Source organism: Perna viridis, chromosome 1, assembly GCF_037379345.1.
Source record: "Perna viridis isolate PV_CMFRI_1.1 ecotype Kerala chromosome 1, ASM3737934v1, whole genome shotgun sequence".
Lineage (NCBI taxonomy): Eukaryota > Metazoa > Mollusca > Bivalvia > Mytilida > Mytilidae > Perna > Perna viridis.
The window spans coordinates 60,327,432-60,348,169 of NC_142445.1; the positions used below are offsets into that span (position 1 = coordinate 60,327,432).

General features: G+C 33.4%; 1 protein-coding gene across 1 annotated transcript; it reads left to right on the forward strand.

The window, feature by feature from the left end:
* Positions 1-1,875: 1,875 nt before the first annotated feature.
* Positions 1,876-18,984, forward strand: LOC148629657 (rho GTPase-activating protein 100F-like). The gene is made up of 5 exons (XM_088555055.1): positions 1,876-3,451; positions 10,853-11,959; positions 12,443-12,603; positions 14,747-14,948; positions 15,061-18,984. Exons 1-5 carry the CDS (start codon positions 2,029-2,031, stop codon positions 15,108-15,110), a joined length of 2,943 nt encoding a protein of 980 aa, XP_088411181.1. The 5' UTR covers positions 1,876-2,028; the 3' UTR covers positions 15,111-18,984.
* The last annotated feature ends 1,754 nt before the right edge of the window (positions 18,985-20,738 follow it).

The window sequence follows — 20,738 nt, forward strand, 5'->3', positions numbered from 1 at the left end:
ATTTTGTTGTGAGAGTAATAAAAGGAGGGAAAACCATGAAGTAGCGGCACAACAAAAGCTCAGTTAATTGAAGTTTGTGATTTCCACTATAGACAACCCAAATACTTACAATTTGAAAGACAGAAGATAAAACTTGTCTATTTTTTTAAAATTCGCTTTACTATCTCCCTTGTCCTTAGATTTTTTAACATTATGTTTGAGGCTTCTGAACCATCTGTTTTTTCCTTCCACGTTCTATTCTATCTTTAAAATTGGGTAATTTACCTGTCGTTGCTGCAGTAACTATTTGATGTTTGACATTGTGAATATAAAAACGGAGAAAGTTTGCGATGGAAACTCAATACATGAAGGGCAAATGCATGTAGGTAAAAACCTTAGTGGCCTATTAAGGTATTAAACTTGGTTTAACATCACCATGTTAAACACATCAAGATGATGAGTTATGATTCATGTATATGCATATGTCTTTACTAACTATAATTGTATTTTATTTCTAATTGCTATGTATGCTGTAAGTTCGTACTAGTGTATACTTCTTCAATTTTTTTACCGTTACACATACAAATATTTGTGTTGTCCTCCGAAAGTGTATGAATCGTGTTTCTAATTAACATACAAGAGCTAGCAAAGACTAAATCAGGAACGGATTCAAGATTAAGACTCGATTCACTTGAACGTCAGAAAAAAATAAAAAGAAAGGAAAGAAAACTTCTATAACTCTTATCATAGTTTTTGGGAAAAGAAATACATACAAACGAACAATGGAAATAATTTTCTTTCCTATTTCAACCTCACACTCGCTCCTAAATAACGACTTTTAAAAATAGAAATTGAAAATTGGATTCCAGTCAGAGTTGATTGCTTTACTGTAAGAGTACAATATAGGCTTCAGTTGATTTGCTGGTAAAACAGCTATTGATAGTTGATGATGCCAACAGATATTGAGCTTTGTCATTGGTTATCAGAGATGTTGATCTTAGACGTGGTTGAAGCTGTTTGCTGATGATATACATGGTGTTCATTGATGAACTTCTATAGGATTTATAATTTACTCCATGCTGTTGGAGTGGAATCCACGGAAATTCAATTAATACGCAATAAATAGAACACGTCAGATGCTGCATGCAGAAAAAAAAAACGTTATTCCGAAGAAGCTTAGCTTCTCACGATCGGTCGTTGCAACCCCATCCCTAAATAACCTCGTATTACAACATGTGTTACGTGATTAAAATGAAGCTTATCTATTAAAATCATTTCACGTACAATATTTGTGGAATTTCCGTGACTAAAATTCAAGGCCAATATCATTAAATTCGATTTCAAACAAAGTCAAGTTTTTGACCATATCCGCTCCTTTTCTATTTATACCTGTTTAAAAAGCTTATAGTGTAGGAGGTGGCATCTAAAAAGCATGACACTCGTGTGAAGTTGCTTCATATTATTTATTTAGACTTGTAACATGATTTTAAGCTAAGCTTGAGCAAATTTTGCGCACAATGACCTAACCAGCGTATATTTGCTGTTATTTAGAAAAGCTGTCCAGGAATACTTGTTCCCTAGAAATCTGGTCAAATCGGCTTTTCTGCTGATGTCGCGTTATTTAAGGCATCGTGTCTCATGGTTAGATCTTATTCAGTTTCAGCTAGATCTGTTATTTAATTTATTATGTTATCTAAAATTGATTATATACGCATAGTTTTGTAACAAAGTCGACGATAAATATATAACATCGCAAATTGTCGTATTTTACGCTTTAATCGATTTCTCAGCAGTAAATAATTAATATCCAATTCGTGTTCAATGCAAAATCCACTATCGATTAGCAGACGATGATTCATACTTAGTACTAGTTACCTCCTCTTGATTGGAGTTCTTCAAGTCGCTGAAATCACATAATGCATCAATAGATGATCACTTCCTGTTATTGATTCACGGGGATGTGTTTATTAATTTAATCCATTTCATTTCCCAAATGGAAGGTTGTTGTAAAGATATATTTGTTTCCTTTTGTAGGAGGAAGAAAATTCTATGGCACATGGATTCCTAACACCAAGAGAGAAGCGTGCATTACAATCCAAACGGGTAAAAGGCACTCAAGTTGGTACCAACACAGGAACAGATACCTTTATAAAACGTGAAGAGGCGACAAATGAAGTAAGTAGTGAGAGTTCACCAAGCAATGGGACAGGTTTTAATGGAGCACCTGATATGGGCATAAAGAACATCATGATGGAAAATTCACATTCTGTTCAGACTGTGGAAATAAAGAAAAGACCAGGACAATCTTTAGGTTTCTATATCAGGGAGGGAAATGGCATGGACAGAACTTCTGGAGTGTTTATTTCTCGTATACAGACAGGAACGGTTGCGGACAGTAATGGACTTTTACATATCGGAGATGAAATATTGTCAATTAACAAAAAGGATGTGTCCAATATGTCATTGGATGATGTTGTAATTCTAATGTCAATTCCTAAAAAATTAACTCTCAGAATAAGAACTAGAAAGTGTCATAAGAAAAATAATTCTTGTCCATCTTTAGCTGTTACTGAACAGGAGACTAAACCAATCGTAAGTGTTTTTCATAAGACTAGATCATCTTCAGAAACTGCTCTGGAAGAGACTGAGAAAGGTGCACAGCTTGTGACTCCTTTCACTCAAGAACATGAACATCAGCAGTCTCGAAAGAGACAGGACAGACCTACCTCATCACAATATGCCAGTATTTTTATCTCACCACATAAGGCTGAGGCTAAACTTCTCTCTGATGAAGCAGATAGTGAAAACTCTAGTGATGGATCTTTACCTCGAAGCATAGATTCAAATAGTAAACACTATTATGTAGGATATAGAGGTTATGCATCTGATAGTGCTTATGATCAAGTCACTTATTATAGCCCTAATCTTTCTCCTAGTCAATATGGAAGTATTAGTGATCAGGAATACTTAAAATACATGTACTCTGATGGAGGTCTTCCTCGCAAATTTGTTCAGAAATCTCCTTCAAAGTCAAAAAGTGGAGGATTAAGTTCTGATAGTGAATTATATGTCAGTGGCCAACCATCGTCTTCTTTTCATGACATGACATCAAAAAGTGTTGAAACATCTAGGAAATTTCAAGGAGGTTTAAGGGAAATGATACATTCAAAAGGAAAATATGGGAAATCACAGCGAAGTAGGTCCCCAGAGTGTTATAATTCTGATTCTGAGTTAGTGTTCACAAACCCTCAAAGAGGCCAAGGTGATCCGAGGGGTTTTGCTTCTGACTATGAAACTTATGCTGGTGCTGGTAGTGATGACGATCCAATTTACTCAGTCCCTAAATTACCCTTTAGCCATAGTGGTAGTTCTGAATTAGAAGAATTACTCAGAAAATTTAATACTCTTTCAATGGAACTGCAACAGGAGAAAAATAAACTGCAACGACAAGTGTCTGGCAAAGAGTTAACAGGTAATGGTATTTTATTGATTTTTTCCCCTGACAAAGTATGAATCATACAGCTCCTGTTCTGTAGCAGTGAAAGGTTATTTTCAAATCTAATATTTCTCGACAACATTGATCAAGTGCAATGTTAGAAGGATGACATTAAACATACATGTATAAGGCTTCATCATTAGAATAGAGTGAAAGTATTTTTGATCCATCAAAGTAATCAGTAATTAGATGTTTTTGTATAAATTTGTAGGTGTAAAATAAAAGATGTGAAAGAAATGCTTAAAAACCAATCCTGAATACTCTGATTGACAAAGCATGTTTTTACTATGCAGTTTACATGTAAAATATACATGTGCATGTACAAAAATGTAATAATTGTACATTGCCATGCTTACATGTTACATGTACATTATGTAAGTAAATTTTGTACATTGCATTGTCTACAAACTGAAATAAAAAATCTTGGAGGAGTAGAGTAAAATCTACCGAAGCCTACATTACATGTACATTGTACATTTACAAAAGTGAAACTACACATGTACATGTACATGTACATGTGTACATTTTTTGTGTATACTGTATGGGTACAATGTACAGTACATTTGTACATTTACATGGACTACAAGTATAAGGTACATTGTATGCATTTTATAACAAGTACATTTTGTAAAAATGTTAATTTGAACCTGATAAATATCAGATGAACAAAATGAATAACAAACTGGGATGATGTCTCAATACAGGAGTTGGTCTGTGATATTAATTTTTCCCAAGAAATCTATGAAGGCAATCACTCACAATAAATGTTTATTTAACAATCAGAAAAAAATACAAATAGGGCTGTAGTATGATATTGTAAAAGTGTCATACATTTTGTATGTGTACATGTACATTTACAGTACAATGTACGTGTACATAAAATTGAAACCAAAACAAACAGGATTACACATGTACCAGTTAATAAAATTTGAATTTAAAGGTTAGACTTGCCCAGCATGGGGAAAATTAAAAGATTTGTGATAATGGCAGCATGATGCTTGAAGATGAAAGCATACATGTAGCCCAGATATCATGTAAAAGTACATTTTGTACATGTATTAACTGAATGAAATTAAAAATATTTTATTATCACATGTTCATTTGCAGTATTTGTGACAGAATTTTCTTTAGTAGTATCACTGTGAAATGATCTACATTGTATATGTAACAAATTTTGGATTAACATTTGAATGTTCAAAACTACATGTAAATACAAATAAAAATGACATGTACAATGTACATGTACATGATTATGTACATGCATGTGAATGATGAGGCTTAAAGTCAGGATGTTGAACATGCTTTTTAATATTTGTGCAGAATTTGTACTTTTTGTATCAAAGTGTTTTTACATAAACATTAATTGAGTTTGATATGTAAAGTGCTTAGAGTAATTGTATTGTTATTTAACGCATTTCAAAAATCATATGTAATAATAATAATAATTAATACATCATGTACATTTTACAATGTTTTGTACATGTACATTGTACATACATGTACATTTGTGTTATACAAGTTCTTGCATGTAAAATACATTCATCTGTAGAACTTAAGTGCTCAAGTATACATACATGTACATGTAGTTTGATGAACATTGATATGATAAAAAAGTGCAAATTACCTTTATGTGATGTCAGTTCACACTGTGGGCCATTAAATCAGGCTACATGTGTAGTCATGAAGCAAAAGGTGAAAAGTGCAAGGGTCACACTGTTGACCGTCAATGAATGTCATCAGGAATCCCTAGTTGAAAAGTGCAAGAGAAATAATTTGTGCAAATCTGTGAAAAAAATTGCTTTATAATAAAAGTAGTGAATAACATTTACAATAAACAATACATTTAGATAAGAAAATACCAATACTTGCACAAATGCTAATTAAAGTATTACTTTAATGGCACAAACTTGTGAAGGCCCAGTACAGACAATAATAAAGTTATTGTACGATATACATTGTACATGTACTTCTGACATTTATTGTATAAACAAAACCTTTGAGGGTTCTTGCTTGATAATAAGGATGTTCTTATTCTTATTCACATTTTTTGTATATACAATGTACAAAATGAAATGTACATTGTACATGTATTTAAGATTCATTTCTTAGTTTTGTTTTGTTCATGGTGTTATGATCTCACATTAACTTTATGGTGGTTAATTATTGAATAGCAATGAAAGAACTGTTGTGAACTTCATACTGATACACATGTTGATGTAAATGTACAATGTACAAAATGTACAACCAGTTGTTGTACTTCTTAAAATTATATCTAATATATATTAATGACTTCTCAGAATACTTACAACACAGTACATTAAGACTTTTTGCAGACCATAGCATCATCTACAAAAACATCAAGAATGCAGAAGATGCATGTAAGCTCCAACAAGATCTAAACCCTGGATTCAGTGCAACAAAATGTGAAAAAGGCTGGTGAATATTGTTCCACCCTGACAGATATTCAATCATCAGAATCTCATCAAAAAGAGAAACCAGTTGACAATGACTACATCCTTCAATGCATACACTGAAAACAGAAAAATCTACTAAATACCTTGGAATAACTACCTATACAATCAGACCTTAAATGGAATAAACATATAGACAATATAACATCAAATGCAAGCAGACAATTGGACTTCTTAAGACACAACCCCAAAGTACCATCGAAAACAGTAAAAGAAAGAGCATACATGTACATGTCACTAGTACGACCCAAGGTTGAATACAGCCCCTGCCTTTAGGACCCACAAAATAAAAAACAAATCAACCAAATAGAGATGGTCCAACACAGAGCAGCTTGGTTCACTTGTTACAGATATCATAACACCAGTTCTGTCTCAGACATGCTAGAACATCTGCAATGGCTAACATTACAGCTTGGGCATATTCAGACGAGGCTAGTAGTATTTTATAAGATCATTCACCTTCAACTGGCAATATACCCAACAAATTTACTTGTACCATCTGACAATAGAACCAGAAATAAACATCCCTACCATTATAAACAAATTCATACAAAGAAGGATACTTATAAATTTTCATATTATCCATATGCAATGTACATGTACCATCATACAGTGGAACATGCTACCAACATCTTCAGTTCTCTGTACTACAGTAGACAGTTTTAAGAACAGAACACCACATCTGCTCTGTCACAAATTTTCAAAACATCAAGTCATGTACATAATGTAAAAAAAACAAGAACTAACAAAATCACTTTTGAGTGAAAAAATATTTTCATTGTATATAATATTCTTCATCACTTAATAGTAAAAGTTCTTTTTAAATTTATGCTGTAGCCACGCATGCAAACGCACGGAAATATGAAGATAGACAGATCCAGGGGGTTCATGTGGTCAGAATCTCCCCTTTTATCAGAAAATTCTGTTAATTTTGCACCAAACTTTGGCAAAAATTAATAACATCACTCTCTTTTCATAAGCCTCTGGATCCTTCCCTGCAATGGTACAGAATGTACATTGTACAGTACATTGTAACTTTCATGGTAATGTACATTGTACATTTAATTGTACATTGTGTATCTTTGCCATTCGTCTGTGTTACATTTATTAATCAGGTGTTTTTGGAGATGCTAAAACTTTTACAAAACTTAAAAAAAAATGCAGCGATGTGTATCTAAATGTACATGTACATACATATTTGTATTTGTTCTGTGTGTACATTTGTATGAGCCCCGTGCAGGTCCGGGTGTTCAAAGAATAGGCCTGCAGCAGCGCTAAGCTTGTTGTAAAAGGCGACTAAATAGTGCTCAGAAGCCTAGTCGGGGGCTAGGGCGCTCTGCCCACAGAGCAACTGGGATGTGTGCCCCAGGTGGTGGAATGGGGTACCCCTGACATGTTACATGCTGGGGTTGTCAGGCTATAATACGGAAAACCTGACCGCAAACCATAGTGGTGCACCGTGTTGGGAAAGATGCCACGTTCCTCGCACGTTAAAGAACCCTGCTGTGGTATTCGATAGGAGTAGGAACCTTTGCGCTCCGCCACAGGAGGCTAAATTGCCCGACCTTACCCATCCCCCCTTTTTCTACTGGCAATCAAAATTTGTCGACCCTGTTGTCCTTGTGACCCATCCTTTTTTTTTTTATCATTTCATGTTCATTATATCATCCATTTCATGTTCATTGTCTGAATATAGCTGAAATATTGCTGCTCGGACGTTAAACTCCAACAAACAAACAAACATTTGTATGATGGTTTGCAGATTTCATATCATAACAAGTCGCTGTTCACAGATAAAAACGATTTTTAAAACCGGAATCCAACAGAATATTTATAATTCCGATGGAAAATTACATTGTACGTGTCTGCTACCGTTCCGTTCCCCGCCTACTGCTCGCCTCACTTGTATTACGAAGCAAAATGTCAACAAAACTAGGTTGTGGAAATAATCAAAACTTCAATAAAAATGTAATTTTTGTCGACAGTGTATTAACAGCATACAGGAAAATGATTCCGGGATCGAACTAGGCATATGTAATGTAGGTGTGACATGCACGATATTAACTTGAAAGTCGTAAGAAGCGGTTGAATGGCGGTACCTCGGGGTACCGCTGAATCTCCATCTTTCTGTATGGCACATCGTTCTGATCCCAACCCGATATATCAATATCCAAATAATAAAGAGGAGGGTTGAAGGGTCGGAGGAAATTCGGACTAGGCGAGAACCAGCTTAAACATCAATACACTTACATGTGTACAAATGTAAATGTACATGTAAAACTACGAGTTACATGTATGCACATAAACATGTATATGTATACCCAGGGGTTATACAGTTGGTTTGAAAAAAAAAGATTCCTGAACATTAGTGTCATTCATTTACATTTTTGCACTGGGTAATTAGACTTGAAAACGAATTCCGGACCTTACCGAAAAAAGGGTGTTAAATTCCCGAACCTTGCCTGAAGTACAACATTCGTATAGTATTACAGTTAATCGATATTCACCGACACCAAGTTCTCTGCTAATAGTTATTTTTTATTGATAACGTGACACTTTTAAGGCTGTTTGATGTTCGATTTTTCCGTGTTCTAGTATTTTATTGGAAGTCGATTAACAGAAAGGGAAATGGGGATCGTTTGTAAATGGTCAGTGTCAAAGAACAGACTTACGGAGAGTAATGACTGTCATTATGTATCTTTGGTGATTGTCTTATTTGCAACTGTCCACTACAGTTTTTATTGCTTGTCTTCACTGAGGGTCTAAGAGGGGACACTCAACAGCGGGACCAGCATAACATGAATGAAAGAACTAATTTTTCGTGATTCGTGTTTAAAGCTACAATGTTCATGTACTGTTTTTCGTCATAATACATTGCATTTAAGTACTCTATACTTAACCTACACGTACATTCATGTAACCGTTTAATTTTGATATAAGTCTTCTGATTGGTTAGAAATCTTTTGGCCAACATAACTAGTTATTTTATATATTAAGCTAATTGGTTTTGTGACAACATTAAACGTTGATTACTCCGCAGTCTGCGTTTAAAATAATTATTTGGATAACCGGAAGCCCCTGTGTAGTCGTGATTTCGCGGAAGGTCACAGCATTTAGGTCCTGAAATGCGCTTCCGGTTCTCTAACTTCAATGTAAATACCAAACGTTTTGATTAAGGTTAATCTGTACTGAGTCGATAAGAAATTAAATAAAGGATTTTTATTTTTTTTTATTTTAGGGCAGTTTACGGTTCATTAAGTGTTAATTGTCCCATATATGTTAATAGACACAGAGTATTTTTGAAGTGTTGAATTTTTTATACACATAAGGTTACTCGTAAGTCTCTTGAACAGACATCATTTCTGAAAAGGCTATTGGTTTTAGGCATACATGTATATATTTAGATGTACTAAAACGCATTACACGTCTAATTTAAGTCTATTATAGGCCATTCCTATGTGGTTTACTCCCAACTCTTTTAGACATAAATCTCATTTTATGACAAGAAAACTTCCACTAATTTGAGAAAATATTGATCACTTCTGGAAAATGTCATCTTTGAAAGCCAGGAATTTTCTTTTAAGCTATACAAGTGCTCCATATCCATCATATTAACTCTTACAATCTGCTTATTGCAAAACGAGGCCATGTCGTGATAAAAACATTATTGGTAAAATAATATTAATTCACCAGAACACTTGCATGTATATTTTCTCAATCTTTACACACGATTTTATGATCGTTGGGGAGTATTGCACTACACTCCTTGGGAGGTCAGTAATTATGAAAGGTAAAAATAAACATGTGCATGTAGCTTCGACAGGCTTCATTCTGATATACATGTAACATTGTTAAAACCGAACATGTTTTTGGACCTATTTTGTCAGTTCTAACAGATATCATAATATACATGCAATTTTTAATAAAACTTGAAATATCATAGGTTTTTAATAGCATTTACATGTAACTGCTTCATCTTTTTCAATATTTACGCTGATCTACATGTAAATCGCAACAAACTCATACAAATCGTGTACTATGTACATGCATTTTGTACATGTACATGTAACTGTACTTCAAAATATTAATCTTCTAAGGGTAATACTTAGTCATTAAATTCTTGCCATTTGTGACATACTTTTTACTAAAATCAATACATGAAAAAGCCCTGGATATCATTTTAGCGGTGATGAGAATTGCATCGCTGTATACCGGATATAGTCATTATCATTCATATTACTTGATCACCTCATCCGTCACATTTTACCGGATTTACGTCTTCCGAAGTTGTATTGTTTTAAAGTTGTTTCTAACACCGTAAATTGATAACGTTTGTCTAGCGTCCTGCTAGTAACCGCAGCGGCGGAAATCAATAATAAATACATTTGTTCTATGATTCTGGAACGAGACTCAAACAGAACAGATAAATACTACCAGCTAGAATTCAAAAGATCCATTTGGATACATTTGTAAAGACTTGCCCTTGGGATGCATGAAACATGTAGATAAATTTAGCAGGGATAACTACTTTTATTTAGCAGAAAAGATTTCGAATGTTCTAGTTTTACTGGTGCATAAATGACACACACATAGACTTCTCTTGTCAGCATAATATTTTGAAGGCACAAACATATACAAAATGTATTTGCTCATTAACATATTAATTTTTGTACATATACATGTACGTGTAGATTGTACAGATTGCTCAGACTTAAAAGATCCGAAACTGATTATTGGCAAAAAAACGAATAAAGGATTGATGGTTGTACAAATCTATAAACAATATTCTGACAACACAAATTTCTGGGCCATTTTCATAGTAGATAATTCGTTAAAGTTTCTATTGTTAGAGGCACATGTATGTGGAATATATTTAACTGACCCTTGTTCCACTTTTTTGTTTCAGGTTTTAACGTGCCATCTCCGAGGAACTTAGATTACTCATCAGATGAATATGCATACATTAGTCCATCACGAATTTTAGGGGCGAAGCCATCTTCACCTATTTCAATTCGAAAGGCAGCATCTACTCAAACGCCAGGACAACTACGATTGGCGCGAAACAAAAGTGCTGACTCAGCTCAACGCAGTCGTACATATCAACCTGAAATTGGGAGGCAAGAACTTTCTACTTCTTACCAGGAGTCAAAATATGTTCCTCCATCCATACATTCTATGTCGAGAGGAGGAATTCCCTCCTCTGCTTCTACCTCATCTACCACTGAAAGGACTAAATTTATTGATACAGATGGTCAACATATCTCTCGCTCAACGTCTAGGTTCAAGGATCTCCAGCTTTCTAGAAAACCTTTACAAATACCCTATAGTGAATTTGAGTTTTATCGTCCGGATTTACGGAGGAGATTAGAGTTATCAAAGAAAACGGGTCAGGATGGAATACTCAGTATACACATTCTCTCAGGACAAGGGCTAAAATCAACTAAAATGACACTAAGGGATCTATACTGTGTTGTCTCTGTAGATTCTGTAAACAAAGCGCGAACAATGATTAGGACGGGTGCAGTTAACTTCGACTGGGATGAAGCTTTCGATGTCGAGTTAGAAGACGCCAAGGAAGTTTCATTTCTTATATATAACTGGGATCCTAATTTCAAACATAGACTTTGCTTCCATGGAACTGTATTACTGACTTCTTTTCTTGAGAGTGGGAAAAAGAAATGTCTAGCGTTGAAAATGGAACCTAAAGGACTTTTATATGTCACTCTCCTATACCACGAGCCATCAGTTTCTCTCCAAAGATTACCTTCATTGCGAAAGAACGGAGTTTTCGGCAAAGACTTAGAGACGGTTACTAGACAAGAAGGTCAAAATGTTCCTCTTTTGGTACTTAAATGTATCGATGAGGTTGAGAAACGAGGAACAGAGGTTGTAGGCATATACAGGTTATGTGCATCTGCAAGGAGAAAAGCTCAGCTTAGAGAGGCTTTCGAAAAAAATGCCAAAGCAGTTGACCTTTCCCCGGAAAATGTTTCTGATATACATGTAGTAACTGGTAAGTTTTTGTCGATTTTGTTTCAATACATATTAGGGAAAGCATTTTGACTCACATTTGTATGTATATGTTATAATCAGAAATAGTTAGAGGAGTTGATCTCTTACCTGTAGTTTAGACAGGGGATGTATATTTGTAGATGAATCTCTTGTTAAATTTATTATTAAAATATTACCTGTTGTTATACCCACTAACATTAACTCAATGTGATATTTCGTTTTGATCTTTGTACTAATATAAATGTACCTTGTATCATCTTGGTTGATATCAAAACATATATTGTAACCATTAGAATGAGGTACATAAAAACAATACATGCATACGTTATCAGTTACAATTTTAACTTGATAATAATGTGCTAATTCAGTACCCTTTGTTTAAAGATGCATAAATCTGACCATTCAGTAGCTTTAAATGAATGGTTTGATGAGCTGTTATAAAAACAGTTATGTTTCTGATTTGCAAATGTAGATTTTTTAACAGGTGTTTTAAAAGACTACCTCCGTGAATTACCAGAACCACTGTTCACCAATGCTCTCTATCAGATGTTACTGGATGCTCTCAGTGTTAGATTGCCTAGCGACCCTGACGGCAGTGCCAAATTAATGCTGAGCATTTTAGAGTGCCTTCCTAAAGCCAACCAGGTACATGTACATGTCTATGCGTGAATAAGAATGTAGGTTGATACAAATGGGATTTAGTTCAACTGGCTATAAGAACTATAGAGGTGACAAGGTAAACTCAGTTCTTATGTAGCCAGGATTTGCATTGCATACATTTAAAAAATCTGAGTCCCTTATACATGTATGTATTAATTTTCCATCCTGGGGAAATCCTACTAAAGTTGATTTCACATTTCTTGTAAGGGACCACGAGCTGGTCATTTGTTAATCTTGAAAGCAGACCAGGAGGTCAGTTACGCTACCGGTGGTATTTTTACACAGTCCAAATTTAACTTAAATGTACACACGAAAATTTCATGAACAAATGAGCAGTATTTTGTGTAGTGGAAAAATGCGACACCAATACATGTAGGCAGCAATTTTTACCTTGGCCAAGATAATTGTAATGAAGACACTTCCCGAATCCTTTTTATCGATAAATGTCATCCTATCTCTGCTCAATAGGCTCCGTCGACTTCTGAAGTTATTAGGTATAATTGATGCTAGAACAGAAATAGAAAATTCCTATTCAATAACATTCCACTATTCTGACTTGGTTGTAATGCTACCCTGTATTGATCAGATGTCTTTATATTGCAGGTTTACATACTAATTATCGGCAACAATATATTTACACAAAATCTCCTGTGACACTACTCACTGCTTTTCCAATACTTTATTCTAATAATAAGTAGGCTTGTTGCTAACAATAAAAGGATGTATAGTGATGTGTCATCATCATCTTCTGCAAGTGCTTCCCATTTGATCAAACTCGTCATTGCAACTATATTTTCTTCGGTTATGCCGAAAAATAGTAAAGTTGAGAAATTTAAAGTTGCTTTTTTCTATTTTGTAGAAGGAAAGAAAATAGCTTCTAACATAATGTCTATAAATCCACGATTACGACTTTGTTAATAGCTGAATTCATATCTTGACTAATCTCATATTAACCCGAATGATATATAGGTCCCTACGTGACTATTCTCAGATACACTTTGTTGGTTCTTGTGGAAAGACAATGTTTATTTCTAAGCATACGCCTAAACGTTGGGGTACATTAAGTTTTACTGTTGTCCTTACGCAGTATACGTCTGGTTTATGAATTCTCATCACATAATTCTGAGCTACCGTTAGTGGGAAAGGTTTAAAATTCGGTATGCAGCGTCGTCTTGATACGTCTTAGACCGTATATAAGGTTTTTCAATCCAGTCACTGATCAACTTCCTGTTTTCTGAAACGATTTGTTTCCCGTAGGTTTTCATTCATGCACTCATTTTCGTCTTTACCATTTGAGGTATATTTTATCTGCATCTTGACAAGCGAAGAGAATGTTATCCTTTCGGCTCTAGCGTACATCTACTCCCCGTTTGTTGCTTATGTTTAAGGGTTTCGTAAATTTTCGTCAAAAAAAAAATCTGCAACCCTTCATGCAGGTTGAGCTTGATTGGTTGTACCATATGTAAACTTTTTAGCTTAAAAAACACACCGGTTTCTTGCTTATGGGAACGACTTTGTTGCTTTTAAGTCTTAGAGTTTCATAAAAAGCTGAACCGGTTGTAGAGTGTGTATGTTTTTTTTGCTCGAAGTATGAAGTTCATGTCCTGACGGTCTTTTTGCCTTTTTCATGTTTTTTTTTGTAGGATTTCATAAATTTTCGTATCAAAAATCACTTCGGCCCTTCGTGGGAAGGGTTTGAAATTACCTTGATAGGTTGTACCAAATACAAGCTTATTTGTTGTGTCCCTTATTACATTCCGGTTTTCTCAGCGCCCCTTAAATTTTTATTCTTGCACTCAATTAAAATTCATGAGAAAGCTTTAAAATGTAATTTGATGGTTGTATTATGTTTCAGACCTTTGGCTAATTCGATTCCAGTTTTATTGCTTTTTTAAGGAAAGTGGGGACATATCTAGGTCTTAAATTGTGGTTCAAATTAAATGTTGAAGTTACCAGAACATACAATGTAAAAACATCTAAAGTTATTGTGTTACTAATAATTCTTAAAAAAAAATACCAGAAACGATACCATTATATAGCCCATAACATTTACAGAATGTCATCCTAAAAAGTGCAATATTTAAAAATTTTTGGAATAATGTTGATGATTCTTTTTTTTTCCACACAGGAGACCATGGCTTCGGTGCTTAATCATTTAAAGAAGGTTGCTAGTAAAGCCGACAAAAACAAAATGAACATAGTTAATTTAGCAATATGCTTTGGTCCGGTGCTTCTCTGTCCTTCCCCAGTGTCTGGAGGTACATCATTGGATTTCAAAAAGCATATAGAGGTGCTGAAATATTTACTGGAAATCTGGCCAGAAAACTATGGTAGGTACTGGCATTTCATTCATTTTAAACTTTAAGAAAATGTTGTACATCCTCATTTGAATGAAACTTCATAATTGATTTTGTATAAAAACTGTTAATGTCTTTATTTCAGAAATGGTTAAAGTTGCCAGCCAGAATTCTATAAAGAACCAATCATCTTGATGATACTTTAAGTTAGGACAACTTTAAGTATTATACTACATAGACCCTTCATCCAAGTTCTATGAAGTTCCGTTGATCTGTAATGTTCTCTTAAATTTTATTTTAAAATAAGACAATACAATTGTGTGTTTTCTGCCGGTTTTAATAGCATTTAGCAGGTTAAGTGTGGTGGTATCTCTGAATTATTTTTTTTACAAATAACGTCCAATCATAAATCTTTTAGATAGGTTCTTTACTTAAATAGACCCTGACCCTTGCTGAAGGTTTTTGAAAACTGTCGTCCTCCTTCATTATTTTTCATCCTCTTTTACCTTCATAATTTTCAAGTGATATTTATTTATTCTGAGTGTGAATGGAAGTATCATTCTCTGATTTAAATTTAGTTATTTGCTCCAATATTTTTACCAAGAATCATTTGCAAGATTGTATCTGACAATTTTTATTTATTTATTTTGTTTGTTTTCGAGCTGTGTTAATGACATAATTCTTTTTCCATTTGACATTTATAGTCCTTTTTTATGTACCTCACAGAAATACAGAACGACCAACTAAGTAGGCCGACAGGTAAACAAAAATGCTTGAGGAACATATTCTACCCTTCCCTGGAACGACATTTGATAAAATTTGGTCAATTTCATGGAAGATTTTCGTTTAACCTAAAATAAATATCCTACACACACACTTGTAAAATATGTACGAAGTGCAATGGCAATTTCAAGATATATATTATTCACCGAAAAATCTAATATGGAGTGAAATTTACATTAGAATATACTCTCATCAAAGTTGCCGTTAACATAGAGTTCTTACTACTGAAATGGGAGTGTTAATTGTTATAGTAATGAATATGAAACACGATGTGGAATGGTATAAGTACAAATGTATGTTAAAATTCTTGAAAATTGTTTTATTTTGATTAATTACCATTGTTTTGTGATCATAAAGGTTGTTTATATAGCTTGTTATAATAGTCTGTCAGTAACTGTATTGTTCAATATACAATACGTATTTTTTGTTAGCAGTTTTTGATAAATTTGTGTTGGACGTCGTTTTGACCATTTTTTATTTGTGTTTATGAGTGTCCAATGTCTCTTGTTACTTGTATGGGTATAGTAGTTATGAATAAAAATTGAAAATCACTTTCCAGGAAAAAGAAAAGAAATTAGATCGGTTTATTTTCAGTTGAGTACTCTTCATGGCACAATAAGGGTATGAAATGATTTTTAACATTTACACACATATCATACTTTATTGTCATCCTCTTGTTATAATTGTTGGAGATAACATATCACTTATTGTTGTTTGTTATTATTATTATTTTTTATTTTTTTCAGTTTGTTAATTTTATGTTAATAATTCTAGTCTATAGATTTTTTCTGGTTGGAAAGCATTCCTTGATTGTGTTCATTTTATTGATATTTTATTAAATTTTGTTTTGTTACTTTATATATAACTTGTTAAGGAAGATTAGGTTGAATGAAGAAAGATTTTAATAGATGTTTATTGACATTGGTTAATACTTTGTTCATACATTGTAATTTGTTTTGTTCCGTCATTTTTCATGAAATTGATTGAGATATCTTTGTTGAATATTGACTTTCATATTATAAGACACTATCGCTAATCACTACGGAAATTGGAAGTCTTGTTTCATTCTCCTCAAGTCAATCAATATACATGTAGTTTAAAAACAATATTCTAGAATTGTATACATATTTTCTCAGACAACTTGCTGTTTGTTGTCGTAGAAAACTGAATTATTGAATTATTTGCTCTTGGTACAATGATGATACACACACTGCTTTTTTAAATCTCATCAGGTTGGGTAGTTGAGAAATCACCTACACTAAACAATTAATTAAAATATATGCTATATTTTAAATCGTAGCTATTTGCAAAATTTGATATTTATTTACCTGATGACTGAAAATAATAATTTAACTGCTTAATGTATAGCAACTTTAAATAGTATTTTGAATCTTTCTTTAAGAATAACTCTAGCTGCTTCTTATTTTTTTATAATAATTTTAAAAGTAAGTCAGTATGTGGAAATAGTGTCGCCTGTGAAGAAATACATCATTAAAAACTTAACATCTGCGGGACAATGTACAAAGAACAAAAGAAAAATAACGATTCTATTTTCGAAATCTGTGATGAATAATTCATTTAAAGTGCTGGTTTTATTTACAATCAAACCTGCCAGATATTTTTATATAGCAATACTTAAACTTAATAAATTGTGGGATAGGTTAGCACATAAGTTTTGGAGAGTTCCGGTAATTCGATAAAGTTGACATTTCCATTAACGCGGCTTTAAGAGCCGAGTCATGTCTAATTATTGTAAATCATAAACATACGCTTCTTGCGATTTTGTTGGGTCGGACTTCCTGTTCGGTTTTTTGGTTCTTCATGTAGATATAGTTTGTCTTTGCCTTCTGTCATTTATGTCATTAAAATGGTACTTCAATGACTTTTGGTTAGTAAATTTTCATTCAAAAGGGCATGTTCAATACATCAAGTATAATTTAAAAAAAAACTGTATTTACATTTACCGTAGGATAAGTGTACTTTAAATTTGACTTGTATTTCATTGAAGTCGTAATAGTTTAAATGTGAAATAGTTATATCTGTGTGACAATGTGGTGTATATCTTAGAGATAAACCTTTGTCAAAGTAGTTCTGAATAATACATTTTTTTTTAAAACAGTTTTTTAATTTTTATAATGCACGTCACCAATTGATGATTCTTCGACGTTGTTAACTGAATGAAACCGCATTTAGTCATAGTATACATACAAATAACAAGAATTGGATATTAATTTATTCATCCATTTCAGCATGTTATAGACATAATTCCTTCCTTGTCCCTTATCATGATTTGGAAACTTCGGTAAGCAGGGACAGAATTTCCTTTAATGAATCCCAAATATTTTGTCAAAAAGTAGAGATATAACATGGATTAAGGCGAGGAATAAAAGCCCCGTTAAATGATACCGTTTTCCAAAAACCTATTTTTTTTTTAATTTAGTAAACTTTCGTGAATTCCTGTTTCACATTTATTGCCATTTTAACGAAATGCATTTCATTTTAGTATCGAACTTCGGATTTACCTTTTTGATTTTCAACATATTTTCTGTTCATTTTTAATGATATAAAAACTCCCAACTCATACATTTCAACTCATTCAAAAAAGTTTTTTACGTAATATTTTACGCAAACCCTTCAACATCCGCCAATAGAATCGCATTTGAAAACGATTTGTTTGAACTTGCCCTGTAATGATTAAGCGAATCCTAGAATAAAGAAGCAGTTCTCGGTTTTCAAAATAAATTGTAAATGTAGCAACAATTTTAAGTATATGTAGCTTAATTCGTCGATGTAAAAGGACAAGTGACTCTTATATGCTATAATTTTTCATCTGAAAAAAAAAATCATGAACAAGATATGGTTTGTTGGCAAACATAATGCATTTCGTGAAATGCAATACTTTATTTCCAATATATAAAAAACGAAGATTTTTAAAAAATATTCCTGTAAAAATCCGATATTATGGTGGACTAAGTGGAAATCAATTTGTGTATAAAAAAGTATGTACTTCGGATTTTTTGTGATAAATTGTGGAAGAGCAGTTATCTAATGTGTTCAATGTTAACATATTCTGTTACTTAGTTGTTTATATAAATGTGAATTCCTAGTCTAATTGTTTTATCTATTTTTAAAGATGTGATAATTGCGAATGGTTAATATTTTACCCCTCTACTTGCTTTTAGATTGTATTGCTGAACAAGACGAATAATGATCATTATTGAAAGTTTACTGTATTTAATGTATTTTTCGTATGATGATAGGAAATAATAAATTTGAAATAAGTTGATTTTAATTATTTTTAATTTTGCAGTCGTCGGATCTCCATCTTGATTGACTCATGTTTGTTGTGATGTCATCTTGGAATGAGATTTCAATCAACATTTGAGGTCGACTTTGACGACATATCACTTTGGATTTATTTAACATGGTATTGATAATCTACGTTTCTTACTTTATTGCCTTTATTAGGTTATATTTCCATGGAAACACTGTAAGGTCAGCCTCATTTCTTGACCTACACTTAGAGGTCGATGGTAAAGTTAAACTATTTACAAAACTATACGACAAACGCGATGACTTTTCATTCCGTATTGTCAACTTTCACCCGTGGCAACATGTCTTCAGCACATGCGTATGGACTACTCATATCACAACTCATATGGTATGCCTGAGCTTGCAATAATTTCACAGACTTTTTACAATTTTTTACAATTAGGCTTCTAGAACAGGGTTACGTTACTGCAAGATTGAAGTCATCACTACAGAAATTTTATGGTCGTCGTCATGAACTCGTAGATCGTTTCAGTGTATCCATCTGCACAATGAAAACTGATTTGTTCAACGTGACAAAGTTTTTCTTTCCTCTTTCCCTGCCCTGGATTATACAATTTATAAGAAACTCGGCGGTTGTTTCTAGAAAAGCAGAGGACGCTTACCCCACCGGTGCACCTGGTCCATGCTCCCAATTTTTAGTGGAGTCCGATAATATACTTTTGTTACTAGTACTTTGTATGTAATATTTTGTTTTCTTTCTCGTGTGAGTCGGTTTTCCATGTCTGGTTTTTGCCTCTGAATTACATTCTTTTGATTTCCTCTAGAATCTTGGTACCCACGATTACTCTTGCATAATTAGAACAAGAGATGTCTAAGTATTTGCAAAGATCTATTATCCTAATTTCACCCAGGTCTATGAAAACTGGACAAAACAATTTGTTACAAGTGAACAATAAAAATATGATGCCCCAGTTTTTTTTCCGGTTAAATTGTCAAGTGTATTGCTAATTGAGTGTTCTAAACTACACATGAGCAGCAGCATATTTGCTGTAAACGGCTATATTGATAAAAAAATACAAAATATATTAGAAAATGACTCGTCGGAAGTGCATCTAGTATATATGTAGGACTTATAAAAGTGTCCGGTTCCAAAAATATATCCGATCTCACAAACGTGTCCGATGATACTTCATAAATCACAAACTACATTGTCGTAATTATTAAGCTATCTTACAAGAAACAACGTTATATATATTTTGTATATTTATATAGTACCTCTTTGTTTAAGAATCATGCATGATGTGTGTAGGGTGTGGCACATGAAGAAAAAAAAACATTGATTTTATCGCATTATCCAAGTATTCATACCTCAAAACCTCCATAAATCACCATCAAAGTGTAAAGTTTGCCTTATTAAAATAATGATTGGGCAAATTCAGGTAACATACACTCTAGAAAAATGGCGGGAAAATTTCCCCGGACTTTTTCACTATATAACCAGTCAAAACATATCTACGTCAGAGATGCCCTTCGAGAACTTTAAATAGCTTTTCGGTTGTTGTCTAGATATATTGAATATATCTGAGGCAAAAAAAAAAGATCAAATTGAGAAAAATGATGTGCCACCCATTGCCTAATTCTTATACAGAATGGTACTTAAACAGACGGGAGTCTAGTATTCCCAGCATAACGTGTGCCGCGGGGTTTGAACATCGTTCCCTCGTCGTTGACTTTTTCGATTAGGGGATTATTCTTTAATTAATATTA